The sequence below is a fragment of the Anabas testudineus genome, chromosome 2 (assembly GCF_900324465.2).
Source record: "Anabas testudineus chromosome 2, fAnaTes1.2, whole genome shotgun sequence".
In the NCBI taxonomy this organism is placed as follows: Eukaryota; Metazoa; Chordata; class Actinopteri; order Anabantiformes; family Anabantidae; genus Anabas; species Anabas testudineus.
Genome location: NC_046611.1, coordinates 33,915,008 through 33,942,760, shown reverse-complemented (window position 1 = coordinate 33,942,760; position 27,753 = coordinate 33,915,008). Strand labels below are relative to the sequence as shown.

At 40.3% G+C, this 27,753-nt stretch overlaps 1 protein-coding gene across 1 annotated transcript in view; it reads right to left on the bottom strand.

Annotated features, from left to right (window-relative positions):
• Positions 1–27,753, bottom strand: part of adarb2 (adenosine deaminase RNA specific B2 (inactive)) — a 181,178-nt gene that overhangs the window by 30,257 nt on the left and 123,168 nt on the right. The window contains exon 4 of the mRNA XM_026364444.1: positions 7,915–8,029. Coding sequence (XP_026220229.1) covers positions 7,915–8,029 — 115 coding nt within the window. The remainder of the gene's footprint in view (positions 1–7,914; positions 8,030–27,753) is intronic.

The window sequence follows — 27,753 nt, the reverse complement described above, 5'->3', positions numbered from 1 at the left end:
CAAAATGTGTCATTTGACACTATGAGAATCTACAGATCTTACACAATTGTGTTGTTTGGAATGTAAATCGTTTTGAATGTGTAAAGTCATTACACATGCACATAAACAATAACCAAAAACAACAACAACAACAGAAAATACAACATATATATGTCTGAATTTTGTAGTTTGAAAAATATACATTTGCATGTAATCATCAGATAATAAGACCTCATTATTACTAGTATTTAAGTCAAAGATTTTAATACAGTGTGATGGGAAGCGTATACTCTGGTGAACAATTGATGTAATTCATATACTGTTATATAGATATAGATTTAACATTTGCCTTTTGTTTAATATAATATAATTTTACATTTATTTTCTGTATTATACTAATAGTAACATGTTTTCCATAAACAGTGCAGCACAACTTAGGCGAGTTAGGAGGCCTTGCATTTGTTACTTCCAGATTGGACTATTGTAATTCATTATTAATAGTTTGTCCCAATAACTCCTTAAAAAGCCTCCAGTTAATCCAAAATGCTGCAGCCAGAGTTCTGACTGGAATTAGCAAGAGAGATCATATTTCTTCTACTTTAGCTTCTCTCCATTGGCTCCCTGTAAAATCCAGAATTGAATTTAAAATTCTTCTCCTCACTTATAAATCACTTAATAATCAGGCTCCATCTCAAAGACCTCATAGTTCCATATTTTCCAAGCAGACCTCTCCGTTCTCAGGCTGCAGTGGTTGTGGTTCCTAGAGTTTCCAGATGTAGAATGTGTCACAATTAAGGGGAAGGGACGAGGCAGAGATGAAGGAAAACTAGATTTATTTACAGAACAGTACATAAAACAGGGAACTGAGGGGGCTGTCAATGGACACTACAAAAGCTGACAAAACAAGAACCCAAAGTCCAGAGGATCAGGGGGAGAAAACAGGACTGAGGAGGATGGCTAGGAGCAGGGTGAGGAGCAGGGCTAGGAGCAGGACAGTTAGCTGGCCATCAGCAAGAACAGGGCTAGCAGCAGGGCTGATGGCAGGAGCAGGGCTGATAGCAGGAGCAGGGGTGATAGCAGGAGCAGGGGTGATAGCGGGTTGGTAGCGGGTTGGTAGCAGGTTGATAGCAGGTTGATAGCAGGCTGGTAGCAGGTTGGGAAACGACAATGATCTCACAGTGAGTCAGGTCAGCTGCATAGCAGCTCTGCCATTGGTGTGTGAATGTGTGTGTGTTTGTGTGTGTGAATGGGTGAATGAGATGCAGTGTAAAGCACTTTGAGTACCAGCTAGGTAGAAAAGCGCTATATAAGTGCAGACCATTTACCATTTACAGTGGGGAGAGGACTGAGGAGAGGTTTTGTAGGGAGAGGGGAACACAGGTGGAGCCAATATACAATTAATGACTGGGAGAGCAGGTAGAGAAGTGGCTGATGGGTGGAGACCAGAGGGAGAGAGGAGGAAAATCCACAGTTCGGCAGGTGCCGGGCTGAAATGGTGAGAGAATGGGAGGTAGAGCTTTTAGCTACCAAACTCCTCTCCTGTGGAACCAGCTCCCAGTTCAGGTTCTGGAGGCAGACACCCTCTCTACATTTAAGACTAGACTTAAAACTTTCCTTTTATATAAAGCTTATAGTTAAAAATGGATAAGGTGACTCTGGACCATCCCTTAGTTCTGCTGCTATAGGTTAGTCTGCTGGGGGAACTCTATTGATAAACTGAGCTCATCTCCTCTCTCCTTTCTCCTCTATGCATTCAAATGCCACCATTGCATGTCATTAACTTTGTGTCTTCTCTCTCCTGTAGTTGTGTTTCCTCTTCTCTGTCTCCCTCTCTCTGTAATTTTCTGCAGGTATCCTCGGCCTGGAGCTGTTATCTCCAGAATTCAGTTGATCTGCCCAATGTTCTTGCTGCTTGTTGTTGTTTTTGTTGCCTGCTGTTCTTTTCTCTCTTCTCTTTCCACTCACCCCCACCGGTCGAGGCAGATGGCCGCTCACCCTCATTGTGGTTCTGCTGGAGGTTTCTTCCTCTCCACTGTTGCCTAAAGCTTGCTCAAATGGGATTGTTGGGTTTTCTATAATATATATAATTATTCTCTGTAAGGTCTTACCTAACCTTACACTGTAAAGTGCCCTGAGAAGACTTATGTTGTGATTTGGCGCTATACAAATTAAACTGAATTATTGAATTATTTGCTTTGTTAATTTATTAGTTTGTTATTTGTATTTGTTACAAATATTGTTACAGTGCTGCTTCACTGTACGACACACTCCCACTTAGCTGGCCACAACATGTAGCATATGTATGAAATGTGACAGAAGACGTACCTTAATAATTAGTAATTTAAATATTTTGTTTATTTTTTTAATAGTAGAAATCTTTGTGTTTGCTGTTGTATGCTGTCAATAGAAAATTATTTTATTTAAAAAGCCCTTGTAAGGTATAAACTAATTTAAAAGATGGCAAACATTTACATTGCAGAAATTCTAGTTTATTTTGCAGCATTTTCATTTTTTTCACTTTAGAAATGTAATAATGGTGCAAATCTGTGATTCTACCAAAGTTGGGCCGTAAATCATAGTATGAATAGGCAGAATATTAATAAAACTTACTGTAATATAATATTTGGTATTTTACCATAGGTTTAACTTTTTGGCAAATTTGCTGCCACACTTACTGTTTTTTGTTGTTGTTGTTTGTTTGTTTTTTGCAAGTTTTACAGTGATTTTACTTGTACACCATCTGTTTAGTGTTTTCTTGGAAGAAAGGAACTAAATGAAAGAAACTGGAGCAGGTGAAGTACACTAGCACAATTGATATCTCAGCTAGCAGATAGCTCTAACTGGTATTTCTGGAGTTGGTCAACACTAACCTGTGAGGTTAACTGAAGTAAATATCTACAAGCTAAGGACATTGTCTGAATGACAAAGATTTTTCAAGTGAAATGTCCAGACAGATTGCTACGAATATGTACCTGGAAATCATCATAAGTAACCACTGGGAGGGTCAAAAAGAAAAATACATGTAAATGACATTATTATGACCTTTATAATAATCTATTATTTCTCAAGGCAACTGCGACAGACACGGCAAAGCTATTATCGAAATCTTTTATTCTCTATGGTTATACAAAATGTTGTCTAATAAGCTACCCATTATCTCTAAGCACTGTAGAATAGACATTAAAACATTTTCTTCTAAAGTAGTTTGAGCTCCCAAGGTCAACTTTTAGCATACAACGTATATGCCATTCAGCATGATCTTTAATGTGTTCTTTGGTCACAAGATGTTGGATGATTACATAGAATGTCATTCAATGCATATCGTTTTAATCTCAGAAAATCTCAAAAATGCTCAGCATTTGAAAAAAAGAGAAAGAGAGAGAAAAACCTGGCAAGAGTATAGAGAATGCACCCTGCTGAATCTTTATTAGCTTTAACGCTGAATGTATAAGGGTGTCTTTGTGAAAAGCTACTGAGGCTCTTAAATCTCTCTCTCTGTTGCAACTCGCCCTAAGCACATCTCTGCTCATTTCTTTGCCTCTTTGCAAGCTGTTTTGTTGCAGGATGTGATTAAAGAACATTAAAATTTGTGGCTGCCGGAAAACCAGATAACTAGTAGGGAAAAATCCCTATTTTAAACTGGAGTCCCTGTAGTATTTACCCACTCTGAGTGTCCTTGCCCTGCTTAATAAAAAAACCTATTCTTCTCTAGTTCCATCCAACAGTCATCTTATAATTTTCCATGTGGACACTCCGGATTTTTCACGTAGCGAACAAGCAGGCTAATGATATGTTAACACACCTAAAATGATAAGCCATTAAGCCAGCGTAAGCAATTTTAGCCTTTAAATCTCTTTAGGATTTAGTCAACTAAACTGAATGTCAGTTGTTAAAACATTACAACTTATGTATGTGTATCCGTGAACAGTAACTGACTAGATATTACATTTATTACTGACAGTCACTGTGGATCTCTGACCATTAGGTGCTTCAGTGCAGTGTGCAGCGTAAATAGCATTAGCCTAAATGCTTAAGATCTAACATTCACTCTTCACATAGATGAATCACGCTTTCTGACAGTAGGGGTATATTTGGGTATACACAGTACAGAGCTATCTATGCCAAACTATTAAAACAACTATTTTAATGCTGCAATTGGACAATTACAGCAGAAAGATGCTGAGTTGAGATGGGGTGGTAGTCTGAAACACCCCAACTGACTGCTACTGTGTAATGTAAGCAGAGCATCTTAAGAACTGTGGTGAATTTTAGTTACTTTTAGTACAGTTTCAGTGGTGAGAACATTTCAAGCGTCTTCAGGGAGCAAATATTCCTGATCAACACAGAGAGGAGCGCGGACGGTTCTCAGGTGAACGTTGATTTTACACTGAAAGTTTTGACTTTCAAGTTGAGAAGCTTTTTGACATGATTTAAGTTTTTCTGCAGCTCTGTAATAGAACTGTTGAGTTACTCTTCTTGCTGCTTCTTATTATGTCATAATTATGTTGATTTGGCATAGTGATGTTGCAGTGACAAAAGTGAAAAATCACTTTATAAATGTGTCCAGTTGAAGATAACGTCCTGGGGGGGGGGCTCACTTTACCTTGTTAACTGATTAGAAGTGGGTTGTAATGGCAAAAAGTTTGCAAATGCAAGCTGCTTTGATGAAATACATAAACATCAAATTCTTTAAACGTCACATATCATTGTACATAGCATAGGGCAGGTCTGTTAATGCATGAATGTGGTGGGGTTGACCATCCAAATCTGCCTTCTAGCAAACCCACAGCCATTACAGCTTGAATCATTCTTGCGAAAAGCAATTAAAGGCACTTTCTGAACACCCAATAATCTTGCTATAACCCTAGCATATCCAGAAGTAGATGAAGACGATTCCTCCCTTCGTCCCCTTTCAGTAGACTTTGTTTATGTTTCCTTCCCATTTTTTCACCTGCTCTTCAGCAACTTCCTGCCATACCCATATTTAGACTTCCTCACCCTCCTCTCTCGTGACCTTAATCATGGATTTGTTTCACCTGTTTGTTCTCTTTCCTTTAAAAGTTCCCCTCAGTCCTCTGTATGTATGTTGCCGGTTCGTTACTCTATAAACTCTCTACACGTGGTTTGCTTGATTGTTCATTGATTGTTCACACATGGACTTCTACATGTCTGACTCTCACATGGATTTTCCACTGTTTGTTTCACCCTGGACCTTGCCTCTTTCCCCCCATTTGTGAGTTGGTGTGCCTGCCTTTTGCAGTGATTCTTGTTTGTTACTTTGTATTTCTAATTAGTGATTTTGTTTGTTTGGTTTGCATTAATGCATTGATTTTTGTTGGTACTTTGTATTTCCAGTTAGTTTGTCGGATTGTATTTTGTCTGCAGCAGAGCGATTATTTATGTTATCACTTTGTATGTTCGGTCATTGTGTTAAGTTTGTATTTTGCCTGTGTCAGAGCAGTGTGTTTTTTGGTTGTCACTTTGGTTTGTGTTGTCACTTTGTTTGTCACCGTTTTTCGGGTCGCTTTAAGTTTTAAGTTTCTACTCACATCTGGTCAAATATTTGGATGGGGATCCAGCAATAATAACTTTATTTATAGAGCACTTTTCAAAACATATGTTACAAAGTGCTTCACAAAAAAGACAAAAACACATGTAGCCCAACAAGATCAACTTGAGCAAGCACTAGGCAAACAATGGAGAGGAAAAACTCCCCCTAGAGGAAGAAACCTCCAGCAGAACCAGGCTCAAGTTAAACGGCCATCTGCCTCGACCTGTTGGGGTGCAGGAAACAATAACATACACAAACAAACACATACAAAACAATAATACAAGCACAACTTACAACAACTACAGCATCAGTCCTTAGGAAGACAGATCCAATGGGAAGACATTCTAAGTTAATGGGAAGTCTTCCTAAAGAAAGATTTGTCTTAGTTTAAAGAAGATCAGAAAAGGCTCGCCGGTAGAGGTATGTTTTAAGGAGAGAAGTTAGCTCTGGCATTCTTTACCGATGGCTGGGAGGGGTTCACTGTCTATCTACAGGTAGAAGGACATATGCTGATTAATATTCTAGAGGCAAAAGCAGAGGCATGGGACACACAGAGAGGGACAGAACGAGAGAAGGAGAAGAGGTAAGGTTGGTGTCTGACTGCATGGACACTGGCCACCACATCACTGCTGCCGCTGCTCCCTCGCTGCGAATACTTGGCAACCCTATGCCTGGATCTTTGAAGATAACGTTTGCTATTAATAAACAAACAGAAGCAATTACTGGGAGGCAGAGGAGAGAAGAAGGATTGGATTAGGTCAGGATGAGCATCAGTCTCACTGAAGTCTAAACTGACGAGCTGCAGCACTCCAAAGACGGCAGAGATACCAATCCCTCCTGACTGACCCCTGCACCACCATAGCCTGCAGCCACACAGGGAGATAACACTCATCTGTGTATGTGTGTGCATCTATGCATGTATGAGCAATTTTAGAGATTACATCCCATAAAAAGTACAGGCCCTATGTTTTGTAACACTACTTCTAATGTTTATGTGTTTTTATCTATTCATTGGTTTTACTTTTCAGCGTATTTCTTCTTCGGTTTCTTCCATTTCTTGGGATTTAGGGTGATTTTTTTCTAGTTTAGTGTTTCTGAAGAAGCACAGTATTTATATTAAATTATGTTTAGTCCAACCATTACAACCTGTAGTGGGTATCAGTCCATTCTGTCATAAATCTGCAGCCCCTATCTGACCAAACATACTGTCTTTCAATGCTGCTGTCATGCATGCAAAGAGCAGATTCTTGCTTTCTATCTAAAGTGTATCTTCCTAGGTCAGAGGTTGTTGCAGTTGGTTCCAGCTGTCATTATGAAAGAGGCAGGGTACTCACTGGACAGGTCGCCAGTCTATCACAGGGCTGACATATAGAGATAGACAAACACTGAAACTCACACCTACGTCATCAGTTAGCAATTTTTGCATGTTGGATTGTGGGAGGAAACCCACGCAGACATAGGGAGAACAAAGCAAAGCATTGCGCCACTGCCACTGTGCCACGATTTATCATAGTATTAAGATGCCAGTTTATTCTGTTAATGACAAACCTTTCTTGTTATACCAACACCACACAGCAACACACAACTGAGAAGACACTGTAACTAAGCTCACTAAATCTTTAGCTATTATACTTACATGTTACATCAGTCTAGTAACAGTTAATAACACATCAAACACACTATCAAGGACTAAAAACAACAAATCCTAGAGTCTGGGTTTGGTTTACTTTTATGTAAAAACTGAGCTCTAATGTTCTAAAATGTTCAAAAATAGCAGCTAAAAAAAGTAAGATAGCTCTCTGTGCATGCACTGGTAAGATTATCTTGTGTGGACAAGTCATATTGTGGGAGGCACTTATGTAATACGCAAACACTACATATGAAAGATAAAAAAGCAAAACAAAACAAAACATGGCAAATAAATGTGTAGTCATAAGTTGTTTCATTGTGCAGTGTGGACCTTCTTCCTCCCCACAGTTGCTTCAGTGTGGTAGAGTTAGGTTTCAGATTAAGTTTTAAGATGATCTAGTTATGATTCCCACTGTGGCATCTGGAACTCCTGTCAAAGCTGCCTGAGCACAGCAAGTCCACCATGCAGTGGGGATGACTGACACTCACTACAATCACTCATTCTCCTCAGAGACAGTGAATAGTCAATAATTCATCAGCAAGGTGTACTGTCCTGCACGATTCCAAGATACAGCATAGAGTGCAAACCCATTCTCTCTTCCCACCTTCAGTTTATCATTTCATACTCAATATATAATTCCTTTCCCTTCCCTTTTCTGGTCCTCTCTCACACTTTTTACCTCACCCACTAACTCTATATTGCACCATGTCAATAATTCACAGTGATATAGAAAAGTCAATGAAATTTGCCATACCTTGGGTCATTACGATGCCTGCCAGGGATTTGTGTCGAGCATGCGCAGGACCACAGCTGCCCACCAGTGACCGGTACTTCTCCCTCACCAAATGGAATATTGAATCAGCAAAGTCCTGCAAAACACAATCACTCCCTTAATATCTACTCAACCTTTGGAGGCCGACTTCACGCGTTTAATTTTGCATTTCCGTAGTCTGATCAGGTAACACTGAGTTTTTGGAAGATTTACTCCATGGGCAACTTACCTGTGACCACAAACAGAAATCTCCTGAAGGATTATAGTGATTTTTCCAACACCACAATGCTGCATGTTGAGTAACAAAATCTGACTAAAGCGAAAGAGCTAAAGTCGTAGTCATGACAAGCTATTAGGGCCACTGTATTGCACTACCATAGAGTGCAACCATAACATATTCAGTATTCAACCACCACAAAACTACCAGAATCCTACTAGCACTTAGAAATGATGTTTGCTAATCTGTCTGTAGTGGCATATACAGTGGAATTTGCACTTTAGTCAAAAGCTGTCTTGTGTTAAGAACAGACTCTACATAAAACAAAGAAAAACAGGAGATAATGCCTATGGTATGTCATCTTGACATTCTGTACATAACATGGATATAAATGTAATAATGTGATGGATTATGTGAAAATGTTCTCCACACCCAAATATCCTGCCTGCCTCAAAACTGACAATGGAGCAAAACACTGCATTGCAGCTTGGTGTTAAGTTACACAACATTTATGAATACATGTCACCACGGAGAAACCTATTTAACCTTTCACTTAAGTAATACGACTGCTCCCTCCGAGAATGGCCTGTAGTGCAAATTTTATTTTGGCTTCAAATTCAATGTAACTGTCGTTACTAAAGTGTGTAACATAAATTAATTAACCAGCAAGTATATGTGTGTGTGGTTCTCAATTAACTCATTTTTTTGCTGCAACAGTTTTGCTGTTGACATTTAACTACAACACCAAAGTTCAGCATTGAATCTATGCAGTGCCTATACTGAAGCCTACATGAATGGTTTACACTGTTGTTGTTGTTTTGTATGCAGATCATATTGGAGTTGAACAACAGTAAATATGATGCTACTAATGATGGATCAACCGCAGTTGCATGACTGTGACATGTAGTTACATCTCTGGGGAGGTACATGCAAGGCTACAGAATGAGCTATGAGATAAGATAAGATAAGATAAGATAAGATAAGATAAGATAAGATAAGATAAGATAAGATAAGATAAGATAAGATAATCTGTCTGTCATCCAAACACTTCTCAACAGATACCCATTAATTCCACACTGTTCAACAGCTGTTATAAAGGCATGTGGATCATATCCACATCCCTCTGAACCTTTAATGCTCTTTACTCTACTGGTAATTAAAGGCTTAGACTCAGAGTGGCCTTCCCGCCAACTGAAGAGCATAAATGGATAACCAGGAGATGGCAACAGAGTGGCAGCAGGGTGGCCCCTTTGGACAGATTGAGCCCCCAGTAGCTAAAAGGACATCAACAGATGTCACAGTGACAGACGCATAGAGTGAGAGAGACTAAAGGAAAAAGACACAAAGAGAGAGTGCGAGAGGCTGAATTAGTGAGCATATTGCACATTACAGCCCTCGTCAGGGCTGTGAAATACTCTCACAGTTGAAACTGGAGGTAGAGGTGCTCACAGCTTGTGGTGTAGTGGGTGGTGTGTGTGTTGCTGTGTATGCATGCACATGCACATATTGTTGATGTAACACTGGTGTCAGCCTAAACCTTTTTTGGAGAATAGCACAGAAATGCATGGGCAAGGCATAAAGAGAACAAAGTGAACTTTCCCATGCCATTATGCTTATTGCAATGGCCTATGCCAGCCTTATGACACCAACTGGCAACAAGGACAACAGGAAAAAACAAGTTATCCTCCAGACCAGGGTTATTCAACTAAAATTTAAAGAGGTCCGGTTATACAATATCTTTGGAAGCAGAGGTCCAGAAGATTATAATATCTAACTATTTACTGTGATATTTTATTGAGTAGCCTGCATGTAATCAATACTTGACTGTCAAATCAAATTATTTCAGTACAATTCAAAAACCTTTGACATATTTATTGTTATGTAACATCAAACTGGGCATGTGGCTCAAGATCCTGGTGGACTGGTCTTACTGGGCTCTGAGACTAGCAACTTTCTGTGATCGCACTTCAGATTTGAGTGGGTATGTGTGTTCAAAATCTTTGTGTTTTGTCTCATAATGCCGTTTGACATTGGTACTTTTAATAAGAGCCACAGTTTCTGAACATATCAGACACACTGGTTTAGTGCTCCCAGTATGAACAGAAAGGAGTCTGTTCAGTCTGGATTAAAAACTCTATTTTCACTGTCCACTTTTCTCTTTTAAGACATTTTTATATTTATCTCTTGTTTTTTCAGTCTTACCATCCCTTTATCAACTTTCTCCTCTCAGTCGACTGTATCTCTCTCCTTTCTGTCGTCTGTATCTCTCTCCTCTCTCCTCTCTGTCGTCTGTATCTCTCCTCTCTGTCGTCTGTATCTCTCCTCTCTGTCGTCTGTATCTCTCTCCTCTCTGTCGCCTGTCTCTCTCCTCTCTGTCGTCTGTCTCTCTCCTCTCTGTCGTCTGTATCTCTCCTCTCTGTCGTCTGTATCTCTCTCCTCTCTGTCATCTGTATCTCTCCTCTCTGTCGTCTGTATCTCTCCTCTCTGTCGTCTGTATCTCTCTCCTCTCTGTCGTCTGTATCTCTCCTCTCTGTCGTCTGTCTCTCTCCTCTCTGTCGTCTGTATCTCTCCTCTCTGTTGTCTCTATCTCTCTCCTCTCTGTCGTCTGTATCTCTCCTCTCTGTATCTCTCTCCTCTCTGTCGTCTGTATCTCTCCTCTCTGTATCTCTCTCCTCTCTGTCGTCTGTATCTCTCTCCTCTCTGTCGTCTGTATCTCTCCTCTCTGTATCTCTCTCCTCTCTGTCGTCTGTCAGGCTTAACTCGCATTCTATTGGCCAATGCATTCTCGCGTCCATTAAATAACCACAGTAAAGATCGCAATAGCTGTGCCGGTCAAATTTAAGGTGCCCCGCTAGATTTGGAATCAAAATGTTTGGTTTGTCTGTAGCTCCGGGTCCGTATGGGACTGCTTCTGGGTCCGGACCGCGGTTCACCTTGTTAGTGACCCCTGCTCTAGACCATTATATCATGTTGTTTACTTGTTACTTGTTTATTTCTGTCCTCAGCCTTAAACTCATTAAACTCATTGCATCTCACAGATGCCCAGGCACACCTACAGTATAAGTGAATTTACAGTATAATACATCTATATACATGAGCTCTTTGCAAAGTTTTAACAATGTACAAAATGATTACACAACATAAAACTGATTTATCTTACAGTATTAAAGTATAAGCAGGGGTGGGGCTAAAGGGCTGGACAGGGTTGGCACAGGCTGCTGCTAAAAGCTGATTTTGGTGGATTGTATCCCCTCAGAGTCAGAAGGTGGTACTGTAAGTTCTTTGCTAATGAATATAAACTAACAGAGAAGAAATAACAAAATGTAAGCCTGATTTTACAATACATGATGTTGCATATTTAACATTTCATACATAAAAACACACAATTATAAATGAACACATTAATAATTGTTACAGTTGGAACTGTTCTTCAGTTGGAGACTGAATGTAGAGGTGTAACACCTTTTAACTCATTTTCCAAATATGACCCCCCCTACAATTTTTTGAGGAACACCTAATGTAAAATATTTGAATGTTCACACGATCCCGAAACAAAATGAGGCAACAACAGGTGAATTGTCTATTTTTAATTATATTCAAAAAATCATGTTTGAGCATATGAGCGAGGTTAGTGTTGATGATCATCATTATCAGCCCAAATGTAGCGCAATTTTCAGATTCTGTACTGGAGCATGAGTAGAAATGTGTAAAAAACGTCCCTTGTTCCTTATACCTGAAAGTGACATGCAATTAATTCTAACAGAATCCTGCTTGGCTTGGCAGCATCAGCTGCTGTCGGTCACAGTCTGAACCCTGAGTCAAGCCTTTTCATTGATGACATTACAGAGGTGAGAGAAGGTGGCAGCTCAGAAAGACCTGGAGAGCAAAGGTGGAATAGACCCTGGCACACGGCCCAGCTTTTTGTCCCTCACTCCTGCTTCCTCCTCCCCCTCTCTCCCCCTTCACCTCTCTCTTTGTCAATTTGTTTCCTCTCCTCCTCTCCCCATCTTTTTAAGTCCTTGTCTCTCGCCCTGCTCTTGTATTGTCAGGTCTCGCTCCATTGCTCTCATGCTGGGCAGTGGTGTGCCAGGACAAAGAAGCCAACAGTGAGTCAGAGCCTATAATTTCTTCAACCTGTCAGCCAGAGCGAGGAAACAACATAATCTACATTACCCGATACAGATTACTGCGATTCACATCTTTTTAACAAACAAATCTCTGTCGTTCCCCCATAATTTCCTTCTAAAAATATAGTATAGACACACTCAGTCCCACATGCTAGCTGCAATGAGTACCACCTTCAGTGAAAGCCTAATGTAGCAGAAAAAAGTGGCCAAAGATCTCGCTCCTTGGCCAGACACAAAGTCAGTTTGACCCACCTCACAGTGAGAGGTGGGCTGGGTTGGGGTTGGCTGGCTTCCTCCTGGATGAGCATCAAGGTTAACGCTGCTCCAGTACAGCTACGTCTGGGCATTTGGTTTTCAGAATCTATTTCAGGTAACTGATGTAAGCTCCACTTGGAATACAGCTCAGGTAGAAAGTGCTGTAGTGGCTATTGTATTACTCAACCCACCTAGTGTCTTTCCTGCATCAAATCTGACCAATTTACTTTAGCAATTCCTCTGGGCTGCCTCAGGATGGAGAAAGCAAGTGGCAGCTTGCTTTGCTGATAATCAAGGGGTGGCAGTGGCGTGGTTGGTAGAACAATCATGTCTAAGAACCCCAGGGTTAGTGGTTCAGTTGTCAAACAACAATTTCCCCAATTGGATTAATTATAAAGTCATTATTATTGTTTACTCCAAATTCTGTCAAGTCACACCACAGTCTCTCCTAGCTTTAATAATTTAACTTTTGTTTTATATTTTTTATTGATGTGTCTTGTCTACCGACACCTTAACCTTGCAGTAGGGCCTTCAACAACACTTTTTCCCCATCAATAAAGTAATTAAAAAAAAAAAAAAAACCCAACCTGACCTGTTAACAAAAGTCCCACGATCTGACCTGTACCTGTACCAATACGCCTGTGTCAGTTTTTTTTTCTGTGGGTTCTGCAGGTAGTGAGAGATAACATAAGGTAAGGTAATGGGTTGATTCCATTATACTGGTGTTTGCAAAATTGGACAGGTACAGGATGTTGCGGAAATGTTCTGTTCGTAAAAATATTTTGGAGGAAGTTTTAAAGGGACAATAAATGTCTTCAATGCTGACCTATTTAAAAAAAATCTGTCCATCCACCCTGTCCTTCTTCCCAACTGTTTGTGCATGTAAACAGTTCAGTATCTCTCTCCAAGGTAATGTGGAATGTCACCAACAATCCTCCTGCTGCCTTCCCTCTGAAGTCAATATTGTGCCAGAAACACAAAATGTCAACGGGGAAATTTTCTTCGCTACTGCCTGACCTAGAAGTCTGTGCATGCTGGTAGGAGTATAAGTGTGTGTGCACAGTGTAAGAAAGAAAAAAAAGAGGCTCCATTGTATAATTTATTGTTTAGTAGCAAGGCCCCAGAGGGAAACGATGACTCTGGATTCATCACATTTTAAGGCCTTCCCTAACAGTGTCCATATGCTTCCACACATTGCATGTCAGTTAATTTGGTGAGACATGGAGTTTAAAACGGCCACAGCCATGTTGATAGTGTGTGTCTATGTGTGTTCAGTGTAACAGAGGGGTGGATGTGCGCTTGATTTCTCCCCACCCTCAGGAAAAAAACACACACACACACTTTAACACACCTTTCTCACTACCTTATCACCTGCCTGCAGAGTGGCCCAGGCAGCATAAAAACGGGGCCATGTCTTATATTTCTTTATAGAGGTATTTAACAGTTCATTCTCCAGAGTTTTAATAGTGTCTGCCCTCTACCTAGATATCCTCCCCCCACTCCCCTCCATCACCACCACTAGCCCAGCCTTCCTTCTTCCTGTCCTTTACCTGCCACCAAGCCTGAGTCTTTTGAAAACAGATATCTATTCATTTGGTGGAAGCGTTGCCTCTGGGGCTTTTTAGATTCTCAAAAAACTTGAATCCACATCTGGAGACAGATTTCCTCTTGTTTGTTCTCCATAAGACACATAACTCCACTCTCACTCCTAAATCTTTTTCCCCTTCTCTCGCTGTTTTCAAAATTTTTTATCACAAGAGGGGAGAAAAAAGTGCTGGTCGTCAGATCTTCTTTCAGTGGTTGTTGTGTTGTCTCATTTTTCAGTGGCAGTAAAAGATTCCATTGTGTCATGTGACAGCAACAAAGTGTAATCCAGAGAAGCTGAAATGTACACAAAAACTCCAGCACCTCGCCTCCAACTACATCCAACCTTTTTATGTGCATTGGCCAGATGGCCCTGCAGCCTGAGGAACAGACAGCCTGTATGTATGTATGTGTGTGTGTGTGAGTCAAACGTTTTGCAGAAACAGCAGGGCCTTGTCAGTCAGATCAGGCGGCCAGGCTGCACCATGCGGCCGTTGTCATCATGGTACAAGGTTTTTCCCTTTCAAACCACATGCTTGATGTTAGCGAGTGAGAATAAAAGCGCATGAAGAAACACCAGAGTAGGGGAGAGTGACAGAAACTGTGCAATTGATGCTGCACCACAGGTTTCCAACAGCAAAGCAGTGCTCAAGCAGAGATTCCTCATTAGGCGAAAAAAGGTGGGATCCAAGACGATGAGCCTGGTGCATGTGGAAAGGATCAGAGTCAAGGATAAGATACCACAAGAATGATGGCCTCATCCAAAAACCACTTCTCATAGATGATGCTAAATAGAGAAGTGGATCATTATTTTTCTCTTATTCTACACTTGGGAACCTAATCAGTCCTTGTGGCCCAGTTCTAAAGCACACTACATGACAAAAGCCAAAACAGCTCAGAATATGCAACAATGACATTTTTTGCCATGTTAGCTGCACAGCACAAATAATGGCAACATCAGCCAGTCCACCACCTTGGTCCAAAATGGAAAAAACTATGGAGAGCTGAAGTAAAAGTGCAACTGCCGGGCAGTTTTCCAGAGGAAATAAAAATGCCCATAAAAATTCCATTGAGATATCACTATAACAACATTAATAACACAAATCCAGCCTTGGAATTCTGCCATTTTCAACAGTATATTGTATAACTTACTAGTTGAATATTGTTTATGCGATACTTGCTGAAGGCTCCAGCTTGTAATTAATCCTGAGGAACATGCTTTTAATGGGGGCTACATTGAGTTGCAATAGCGAGATGGAGGCTAGCCTGGATGTAATGTAACAACTTTGTCTCTCTATTGCAGAGTACTGCATAGATTGCTATTAGATGTTCGCTAACTTTGTTAGCATGCCGATGATAGTCTTGTCAGCATGCATAGAGCGTTCATAGACTATTTCATCTTATTGAAATAGAAAGAAAGGAAAGAATGGCCCTTCATCAACTTGTCAATCTGTGTCTAAATTCACACTGACAAACTGCTGGCAGAGAGATGTTTTACCTGAGCTTAGAATGAGAATATAAGGTCTTACAAGCATGCAATAATTCACAGATGCATGTATCTAAAATGAAGTTACCCAAACTTTGTGTACAGCTCTCTTCATATGTCCCCTGATTGGTTACATCTGCCACTAATGCTCTTAAGCCCAAATCCAAACATTAATTTAGGAAGTGAAATCCCAACATGGATGCCAAAATGAACCAAAGCCATAGAATCAGAATCATCAACCACAGATGTTAAGCACGGCTGACTCCAAAACTCATTATCAATCTAAATTCCCTTCATCTGATCAAACAAGCCCAGTCAGTTCCGACAACATAGACAGTATCAGGGCCTGGCATATCTGTGGAGCCAGTGTTCGCTGTGGCTGTATCCTGGAGACTGTGCTTGCCAGATCCATCAATGACCTTCATCAGCCCTGTATTTTCTTTTCACAAGTTCTGTGTCTTAGAAAAATAAGTTATTCTAGTGAGCCGTTACTGATTCTGCAGCAGGATTTAAAGGAAGACATCTGCCATAAGGGAAAATCTGCAGTGTCACTTATGAGACACAGGTAAGATCAGGACTGATCAAATAAGCCATAGTCAAGATGTAGAAGAAGCAAAAAAGACATCTAGATTGGATTTCGTCATACAGTACCTATTGAAATTCAATTAACATCTAACTGAAAAAATACAAATGCAATTATGCTGCTTGAATAATAATGTTTCACAGAACAGCATTTGTGGGACTTTCTGTGCGAATTATTATTTTCCAGTTCACAGTTCTGACACTCTCTCCCTGAATCTGTCTTTAAAATATGCACAGGCCAGAGATAACAAAGAGCATGGGCAGGAAAAATAAAAATGAAAAGAAGAAAAAAAAAAGATAGAAGGTGTCATTTTGGTATAAATCCCCCTGATTAACCTCCATAGTGGAGATAAAAGCAGTGATATGGCTGAAATGACTTAATAATGTCAAGCACAGTGTAAAACACACACCAGTGATTTACATTACTTATACATTATGCACCAAAGGCCAGCAGAGAGACTCCTGTGAAAAGATATCATGACCTACCCCTCCTCCCAAGAGAGCTGGAGAAGGAAGGAAAGAGAGAGAGGAGACAAAGGGACAGAGGAGGAAAACGAGAGGGCTGGCAATAAAGACTTAACAAGAGTCTATCATCTACAGTATGTAGTTGACTAAAGAAGGATGGAGGAGGTAGAGGCCCCTCCAAAGACTGTTGAGAGTTGTTCACATCTCAACACTCATTAATCTGCAGATGATTCAGCAGAGAGAGCCCAATAGTGGTGTGCAGCATCATTCAGAGAGACATTTTATACATACAAATATTACACATTATAGGCAGGAATACAACAACAACAAAAACAGTAGTACTGAACAGCTGACATTTTCAGTTAACTGCTGACATTAATTGTCACTGAAAAGTCAAAATTTATACTGTAAATACATGTGGACAACATCCTGTGTGACAAGTTAATATAATGAACAGGATTTAGAAAGGTTACAAAAACCAAGCAAAACTCCAGTAAAGATCTATATGGAATCTACAGTTACATACCAGGAATTGATCATCATGAAACTTCTCAGTAATTCCCATTAAAATGTTCTTCTGTTAAAACCACCCATGGGAATCTACTGTGTTTATGTTGTGCAGTTTACTCTTTATTAATAACTCGACCACCTAACTGTGCTAAATGGCAGCTTTCAGACACGTGCATGGCTACATAACTGTTAAGGGTTGTAACCCTTTTTTCATTTTCTGGATCTACGTCACACAAGGTCACACCAGCACAGTGACAGAAGACACTGCTGTCTGATTTTTTTGTTTCCTGTCTGCAACCTGGTTATGCTTATACATGCAGAGAAAAAACATTCCCCTGGAGAATTACCTGGGGAAATCAGGTTTCTCTAATCCTCTACAGACTTCTTACCTGGCAGTTAAGAAATCCGCTTTGAGCTGTCATTTTAATAACACATTTTGGTATTATAGAGTATTTCCATTTTCCATTACTCATATTGTACCTTAACTTCAATACGTTTTACAGGCAAATATCAAACTTTTACATTTGTTTGATGACTTGAGTTACTTTTCAGAATCAGATTAAATAAAGAGTTTATTGATCCCTCATCTCAATTTACAAATTCCACAAGAGCATGTAAATTAATTCAAACTATATGATCCAAAATATATAACTAATAAAACAGTGTAGGAAATAGCTGCAACATTATTTTGATGAACACACCCATGTGTCAGTATAATAAGATACATAATCCTGGAATGGGAAAGGCCATCCTAAATAACTTCAGGAACTCCAAAACATTTTTTGAACTGATGGCATCATCCGAGTACTAAAGTTTATCCACCACTGAAATGCTGAATAAGTAGAAGTTTTCAAATGACCTGGAATGATGGAATGAAAAAAACAAAACAAAAAAAAAACAAACAAACTGTCAGTTAAAACTTAGTTTGGCTACACCCGTGTCTCATATGGTGGCTAACATAAGGTGCATGAACAGTTAATAAAGAAGAAGAAGGAAGAAATAGACAGATGAATCCACACATCTAAACCCCTGTGTTTCACTTGCCCCCAACAAGTAAAGTAACGTGCCATTAACAAATCATGCACCCAATTCAATTCAATTTCAGCTCCATACGTGATTAGCAGTAAACAGAAAGAGAGTTGTTGCTTTATTGTTATACTAAGTAATGAACATGAAAGAGTATCATCATTATTTAGTGGAACTGTGGAAAACTAGTGTCCACTGAAAAGTAGGCTGAAGTGGCAGCTGCTAACCTCCAGGATTGCCACTCCTAGTAAATACAGTATATCTGATATAAAAGGAGAAAATAATAATTCAAAGTCATAGGAGACGACTGAGATTAATAAAATCACATATTGGTTTGATGTGTCTGCTCACACGTTTATTCTCAGTCTCCCAGCAGAGCCTGGACTCTGTAATGTCTTACGTCAGTGTAGAGTACAGTAATAACAGGCTGCAGTGACAGCCTTAAAACATTTGGGAGGAAGGCAGGATCTAGCATTGCTTCTCATGTCTCGAAAGAGCAGAGCCATTCAAAGCTGCTCTGAAGCGATGCTATGGTTCCCTCCAAGGAGTGGGCAGCGATGTGGCCCAGACGTGGTGGTTGCACCTCTATCTCAGCTGCTCTTGAAGATACCGCTGTGCCTCTTTTGGCAGGCTTGACCCTGGCAATCAGCAAGACTTCAAACCTCGATGTTACCTTTTTAGCGCTTTCCCCTCAGTCAGGAGATTAGAGAGACACAGGCGAGGGGAAACTTTGGTGCTTTCACAGATGCTTTTCTGTCTCCCTGACAACTAGTTGCCGCAACATGTTGTACTGTCAAAAAGTTTTGTGTTTCTGCTATAGTGATACAACAAACTTAGTAGTGTACAAAAATTCAACAAAACACAGCTGTAAATGATGTGATGCCAGTCTTATTATACTGTTGGATAATTATTGTGTGTCAGTAGCTGAATTATTTTACTTGATGTTTTCTTTTTTTTCTGTGCAGTGAGCCCATTCGCTTTTGAAGGAGTCATTCATCCAGCGGGCTGTCCTCTGCTGGTGACTAAGTGTGGATCAGACTGTGTGTTGTGTCTGTGGGTGCTGCTGTGGCCCTACAGTCAGCCATACATCATTCCATATTGATACTGTTCCACCACAGCACCACGGCTGACATTTGATTTATGGCTTAGGGTGCACTTTTTGAATTCCTAACAGTCAACAAGGAATCATGAGGAAATGTCAATGCGGTGTTGATGTGGAGCACCTCACTGACATCGAAGAGTTTGGTAAAAATAATGGATGCTGCTGAGAAAGGTAGCTAACTTTGCCTTTTGTTAATGGCCCTGTGTGATATTGTGGAGGCAGAATATGATATAATTCTGCGTTAGTTTTAGTTTGAATCACATATTAATGTTAATCTGCCTGTAACTATCTTACTAACAAATCTCGGATCTTATAAAAAAAATAAAAAAAACACAGTAGTGTTCAGTTCAAAGTAGGGGGGTTAACATTTCACGCTTGTACTGGAATCCTGAACTTCTCCGGAATTAATCCAAGTGAGTTGCATATGAGAATGCAAATGTCCGAGTTATTCTGTTGTTGGATTGTTATGAGTGCAGCCATACTGACATGCTGTCCAAACTCCTCTCAATCTTGGACAATCCCTCCCACCCACTGCACAATGTGTTGGCTGGACAGAGGAGCACATTCAGCCAAAGACTTATTAACATTAAATGCTCAATCTGTACAATTCCTCCCCCCTCTGTAAGGGGTGGGGGAAGTGAAACTGTCATATACCTGCTGTGAATATATTGACCCAATTTCATTCATCTATTTACATATTCTGTATATATATATATATTTTTTTTTTTTTGAGTTTTTTGGTATTGATGTTATTGTGTATTGATGTTATGTGTATTTATGTTGGTGTTGGATCTTTCCTGGTTGTTGTTTCTTTTCTTTCTGTCTGTTTTGAGAACAATGGTAATGAGGCAAAACAATTTCCCTTTGGGATTAATAAAGTTTTTTAATCTTGACTGTCTGAAACAAAGCTGCCATCTTTCCCATGTCATAAAATAGTAACAATAATGTGAGTGTCTTTACACAGTACCTTTACATCCATATCAGAAACCAGAAGCTGTGGAATGGGAAACCTGTCTCCACAAACATTACATAATCATAGGATGGATTAGTCTCTGATGCAACATAGTTTTTGAATAAATAAAACGCAATATGTGTTAACAGGAACTGATTAGAGCCCTGTGTCTGGTTAGGTTAAGACAAGAAAAACACTGTGATCAAAGGAAGATTTAAAAGTAAATAATCATATTACAGCCTTTTCTTTTTATTAAGCCAGACACACTCTTTTTCTAGTGTTATCCAAGAACCCAGAGTCTAAAAAACTATTTGGGTAGAAAATAAATACATTATTTGGAAATCTTTTATTGATATGTTGAGTATAAATATATTTCCAACTTGCCATTTATGTTATTTGTGAACATCCATTATCCTCATTGAGTTAACAGTGAACATAATCCAGTTGCAATTACATTCTACAAAATATCTCTACAAAATGTGTGGTTAAATTTAGTAGCTGATAGATCGCTATCTCAATACACAATGCCACTTTCTTAGTGTAAAGGCAAATAATAGGACCTTTAACAAAAAGAAATATCAGATTTTCAGTATATTTTGTTGCACCATTTTTGTGCTCCATCTTACAGAATACACAAAGAATGACCCAAGACTGTGGACTTGTGTAATGCAGTTTTGATTTTTGTTTCAAAATTATACACCTCTAATCCTGACCCTACAGGCCTACATATTCTATGTTGTGAGCCAGTGGCTTTTTAGATGATCAGTTTGGCTTGAAATAAGATCTGTAATTCTAATACCTGTTTAAAGTTTACTGATTGCAATGTTTCAGCTACAACAACAGTGATGTGTCCATCCTTCGGACAGCCGCCATACCTGCACTGTGGACAGACTAGCCCCACTCCTATCTGCACTGATGAATGTGTTTTTAAACAAACATCCCCTGATAGAGGAGGTTTAAACTGTGCATCATTCCCCTCATAGCCAACGACTGTTCATACACACACATACACACGCAGCTGCACAATATAATATAATACACACTTCACAGCCTGCGGAAAAAATGAATGCGGATAACTGCGTGAGAAAGGCTTTTGAGCGTGCCAGAGAAATCAGTCTGTAGCCCCTGCTCTTTTAACATTTACTAAAAATCCATCATGTGGTGTTTGCAGAGTAAGCGCAACGCCAGATAGAGTGTAACAAATGCACACGCTCGCTTTTGTCACCTTTTCTTTGCTTTCTGCCAAACCTTTCAAGAGCACGTGCACACTTCATAAGCTCCTGCAGCAGGCCAGCAGAGAGAGCAGGAGAGGCCCGACAATAGAGTGAAAGGAGAGTCAGTATCGACCTGAGCACATAAAGGCGTGTGCTTATTATATGACACATCACTGCTCAGTGCCGTCTGATATGTTCAACTGTTTCACTAATGAATGCATCTGTGCAAATTACTAAGTTTCTACTACTACTAAGGTCTCCACAAACTGTGACTGCATCTTCTTCAGTTGCCGGTCAGGTTAAGTTAAGTTTTAACAGCAGAAAGCACTGAATGTCAGCTACACAGGTGTGCCTGGCTGTGTGTGCAAAGCAGCTGCCACATCTAAAGAAGCCAAAGCTGGAAAAGTGGTTCTGTAAAGTGGTTCAGATGGGAAGATGCTTGACGTGTTGACGCGGAGAAGAGAGAAAGAGAAAGCAAGTGACAAAAGGAGAAAAAGAAGAACGAGTATGATGATGACAGCACAGTGCGTAGCCTACATACTATACTGTATACGTACACTGACATTTTATGCCACAGCTGGAACATGACAAAACAGCAGTTGAACTAATGCAGGAGACTTTACAAACAGCTATACATCTATTTCATTATTCATACACTAGAAAGAAAAAAATTGACTGTTTTCTTAGCTTTGTGACACTGCATTTGCAATGATTGAAACAGTTTGTAAATGTTAAAGTTTCAGTTTTTCTTGTTGTCGACACTTTTTCCTTTGGCATCAATAGCTATTAAGTGCAGTAACACTGACGTTATGCTTTTATTATTTACTAGAAATGTTTCTAACTGGAAAACTGAATGGTGCTTTTACAGGAAACACAATGCATTAGTCACAGAGTCTGACTGTGTCATCAAAAAGATGTCAACAATACATGGCCATTTTTAACTGTATGTATTTTATGACACTGAACTGCTAAAATAAAGTGTGGCGTATTGGAACAAACTGTTGGAGGCACAGTGAACAGATTGTTAGTACAATCATCTGTTAAACGGTTACACCTGCTGCTCTTTTGCTCTATTTATCTATCTATGATGACGATTCAGATGGTGATTGTTGTTTAGATTAGAAAATCACTGCACTAGAACAGAAATGAGCCCCTGTGCCTTTTACTTAACTTCTCATTGGACATATTCTCCATTAGAAGTAGCTATGAACCATCTGTGGTGAGCGAGAGTAGTGTGAAAATAATAAGCACATTTTGCCAAGTGCTGCTTTGTTCACAGTTTGTATAGTTGCAGTCCGAGTTCTTCTTCTGCTTTCCCTTTTTGAATGATGAATACTGACTACTGCCACCTGCTGGTACCTGCTGGTACAGAGAGTTATTGCTTTCGTTTCACCTCTAGTTCTTTCTTGTTAGCTTAGTGCAGGGGTAGCCAAGCCAGGAAATCAGCACTGGTTACCCACTAGAGACAGTGGAAAGAAAGTACCAGAGTTGGTCACCCCTGGCTTATTGTACTGTATCGTAATCCAGCAAATCATCTTTTTTTTTTGCCCCATATTAAATTAAGCTTTTGTTTATCTGGTACACTATGTTGTATATAGAGTATTTCTGTACAGTATGTGTGTGCCTGTTTCAGTGGGTGAAAAACGACATGAATGGATGAAAACATCCTCAGTCAGAAGAATGTTATCTTACATAGCACTGGCATGTTTTAAGTTCCTTTTGTTTATGCCTTTAGTGCAAAAACACTATTTGTCAACCTACTGTATATGCTCCCATCTACAACTGTGCTGGTTCATTTCTCCATCAGCAGGAACGGTGCTAGTTCATCATCCTGCACAGGAGAGTGCAATACCAGCCCTGAAATGCAGAGACAGAAAACGGGGCAGCGGGAATGGATTTGTTATGTACCTGCTGACGTACAACCAGGTGCTAAAGCAGGGGAAGAAATGTATTAAAAGTCAGAGTGTGTGCATTCTGCACTGTTGGTTAAAAGTTATATGCAACTGTGAGGACAACTCTGCCTGTGCTATTAGTAATTCATCATCTTTTTACCAAATGTGATGGAAAAGAGCTTTAAGGTGGGTCAAACATTTTTAGTTTAAAGGCTTAAAAGTCACACAGAATGAAAACTTTTCTTTCAGCCTTTGACTAAAGCATTTGATAACCATTCATACTGTGAGCTGTGGATTTTTTTCCCTATATAACACAATCTGCCAAAGCTTTATCACTGCTCTGTGTAGCCAATCGAATGGCTAATCAGCCCATCTACCCAGAAGATTTTGTTCTAAACTGCACGCTGCTGGGATATTTTGAAGCTGTATGTACGAGTCACCCCTGTGATAGTCTGAATGATTGGTACAAATGTTCCAGGGGCATGATTTGCTCTAGCCTCCAGAATGGCTCTTATTTGATCTGCCAAGTCCTTCACAAGTAGGCGGCGTCTGGGAAAAGATATTATGACAGTGCAACCCTGCCTGTCATCTGTATGCAGAGTTCAGCACTTCCTGTATCGGAGAGGAAGACGTGGCATGAAAGGTCGCCCCGGAAACATCCCTCTGTGACAATGACAATGGAGACGGTATTAACAGGCAGCCTTGGGTCCGCCTCTCAAATTTAGAGGTGACGGCTGTGACCCGAATCAGCAATTCAGCTATTCTTGAACCAAAAAAATAAAAAATAAAAATCAGCTGATGAAAGCAGAGAAAAAATTGTTCAGCTGCATTTGTTTTGTACATTTATACTCCTCTAATTTTCTAATTTGGTATGGACAAATACTGCTATACAGAGTAAATACATCAAAATATTTCACCTGTTCCCACCAAGTACACACACACACGAAAGCACACTCACACATTACATTTACAAAATATATGTGAAGAACCTTAACACGGGGTATGAAAACCATTATGTAAACATTATGCATTCCATATATGACCTCTGTGTTTCCTTATTGCCCAGTGGGATAACATAACAATACATGAAGATGAAGACGGAGCTCCATCCATAACCCAGTAGACAGTGGTTCCAGGCACAGTGCAGGCCTTAACTAGCTGCCTGTTGTATACTCATGGGCAGGCAGTCTGAAATATGAGGGCTGAGGACATGAGGTCTTCCCTGAATGCTAAACTTTCACTCTCTCTACTTCTCTATCTCTCACCCTCTCGCTCTCTCGCCCGCCACTGTGCCCTGCAACCAATCTGATGCCTAATTAATCCTGAAGGTCTTTTGTTCCGCTGAGATTTTCCTCTCTTTCCCCCCACTGCACTCATCCATTCTCACCTCCCCTGCTACCCCCACATCCTGCCTCTCACCCCCACTCCCCCGGCAGCTTGTTTTTTAGCCCCACAACTCCATGTACTCACACATATACCTTATTCCAGCTATTTCCATTCTGTCTACCCCCCAAGGGAGGCCAGCAACAGTCCCAGAGAGCAGGACAAATGTAACAGATGTTTCGCTTTTCCCTTTTTTTTCCTTGGAGTTCATTTAGTCCAGAGAAAAAAGAATTACTGTTGTTACATTTATTCCCAGAGTTCTACTAATTATGCTCATATAAGAGACTTTCATGGTTTTATTTTTGCAGGTTTGCAGCCACAGACAGTGATAAACAGCAGAATGACGTTTAAAAGCAGATTAATCCAGAGGTGTATTTTTTACGATAGCTACCCCAAAGCACTCAGGATTTTGGATGTAAACTTATTTGTTTTCTTGCTAAAAGGTTAATTAAGAAGACAGGCCACTAGGATATCTGTACAGGTTAGCTTAGCTTAGCATAAATACTGGGAACAAAGGGAAACAGCTAGCCTAGCCCTATCCAAACTACCAATATAAAATTAAGTTAAAAAACAAAACATGTAAAAACAAAAACTTGTTTTTCTCAAGGGGCCTATGGTTCTGAAAGTGGAGACAGAGAGGCAGCAAATAGATCATCAAACACACACAAAGAGAAGAAATCATGAGGCGGAGATTTTGGTTTGATGAATTTTATCTTTGGACAGATCCTGGTTAGATATTTCCTACTGTTTCCAGTCCTTATGCCAAGCTAGGCAAATTGTCTCCTAACTCAAACTTTGAATTGAATATACTGATTTGAGAGCAGTAATAATTTTCACAAAAGAGTTTAACAGTGTTGTGTAATTAAATCATTTTGAAGACATGTGTGTCCCTCATACGTGATTACACGATGAGGAGACATACAAAGGTGAGCATTTCAACAAACACCTCATAATTCAGTAAACAGTCACGCTAAGCATTTCAACAACACGACAAATGTGGCCTCAGCCAAGGGGGGGAGGGACCTCTCAGGGGTACATCTACAGAGGTTTGGAGGGGCCCAGTGGGTCCAAGTGATTGGCCAGGCATGTGAATAGGTGCAGTGGGACAATCACTGTCAAGGGATGCATGTTTCTATAGCAGAACTTGACTGTGTCACGATTCTGTCTGTCTGCCCTCCATGTTGTTGGCCAGCTTCATGCTCCTCTCCCTTCCTGCTGCTTCGCACCGATTGGTCATCCACCTCACCTGTGCTTCCTCTCCTCTGTGTTACGTGAGTTTTTCTCTCCTGTTCTGACCCCTTCCTGGTTTCCCCCTCCCGCTCTCTTTCTGTGTGGACCTTCCTGTGTTTTGACCCGGACTGTTTTCTGTTGTGGATTTTGGATTCTCCTCGGATTTGCTTGTTGTGAATGACCTGGATTGCACTCTGTTTTGGATTTTGGACACCCCTCGGAACCGTTTTCTGTGTATGACCTGGGCTGTGTTTTTGACTCTGCCTTAGCCCCTGGTGTACGGCTACTCTGTGTATGATCTGGACTGCCCCTGGACACTTGGTTTCTGGCCTGCCGTGACTCTGGTCGTCAAGACGGTCATGGCATTCTGAGTTTACTGGCGTTGTGCTACTGTTAACTTTGTCTCTCGCCAGTTTGTCTCCTCAGCTGCCAGTTTGCTCCCCGGCTCACACTTCCGGGTCATCCTACCCGTTGGCATCTGTTATCTTGGCATCCATCTGAACCTACTGCCAACCCAAGGCTGTTCCCCAGCGCGACTGGCTTGCGGGACCCCTGTATCTGCCATTACATTATTTTGTTCTAATAAAGCCTTTTCTATTTCACTTTACTTCAAGTCTCATCTCTGGCAATGGAGTCGATCCTAGATATGTGACAGACTGATATTCTAGACATTCTGTTTTAATAGGGTCTACTAGCTGATTATTATTTAGTGACCATCTGAATCAACAGTTCAAATAGCTTTACACCATATTTGTAGACTAGTGGAAAAAACTGGAGGAACTGATTCATGATCAAAAGCCAAGCTGTTACATTAAGAAATAGGTCTGTAAAGTAAAAATCATACATTTAATTAAAATAAGCTGCAATTTAAATTAATCTCCCATCTATACTTTGTGATGTGTATTAATAAAATCGAACTTTTCTGCTTTATTCTTCAATGGTTATAGTGGGTATAGAGCGAATAAGACCCCAATCCATTTCTCTGTGCTGGTCACTGTATATATGTTTACATCTGGTGGCCTGCTAACTGTACATCTTCTAACCTCTTAGCTGTGATGTGTTCTGATCAGAGCGTACTCACATCTCCATTCAGCACATATGACGGAATGGTCCATTGCTTCAGGCTGGAAGGTCGTTTAAAGGCCAGACATCTAGACATCTCCCCTCTCCTCCCTCATGTGCAGCCTGAGAGCCAGAGATAGTCCTACACATGCCAGCCACATAGGACCACTAGCCATGATTTATATGAAGCCATTTGGTACCTGAACGCCTATGAAATTGTAATGAACTTGATTATGCTTTTAATGAAGTGTGAGAGGTTCTTCAGAAATGATTAAAGTCATGCTTTGGCTCACAGCTAGGGTCTGTGCAGGGGAAAGGAGGACGGACAAGGATGGAACGAAGTTCTGTCACAAACAATGAGGGCTTAGTAGCAGTGTCTGAAGATACTCTGCGCGTAGAGTTGTAGAAAAGGAGTGCCACGAGTCTGTGAAATAGATTATAGTTGTGTTTAATTTTATATGCAAGGTGACTTGACCTGACCAACCCCATTTTAATTCATCCCTGCAAAGGGATTTTCCCTAAAAAGCTGCACTGCTGACGCGGTACATTAGATTCAACAGCCTGCAGCCTCATAGGTCACATTTTGCATACATATTAGACAGGTGAGGATGATTCTAACCTTTCTATGTACAGACTACTCACATTCAGACAGAGGAACATCATTGTTGATAATTTCACACTTTTTCTGATGCGTCCTTTTCTTTAAATTCCAAATGATGAGGTAAGTGCCTGCT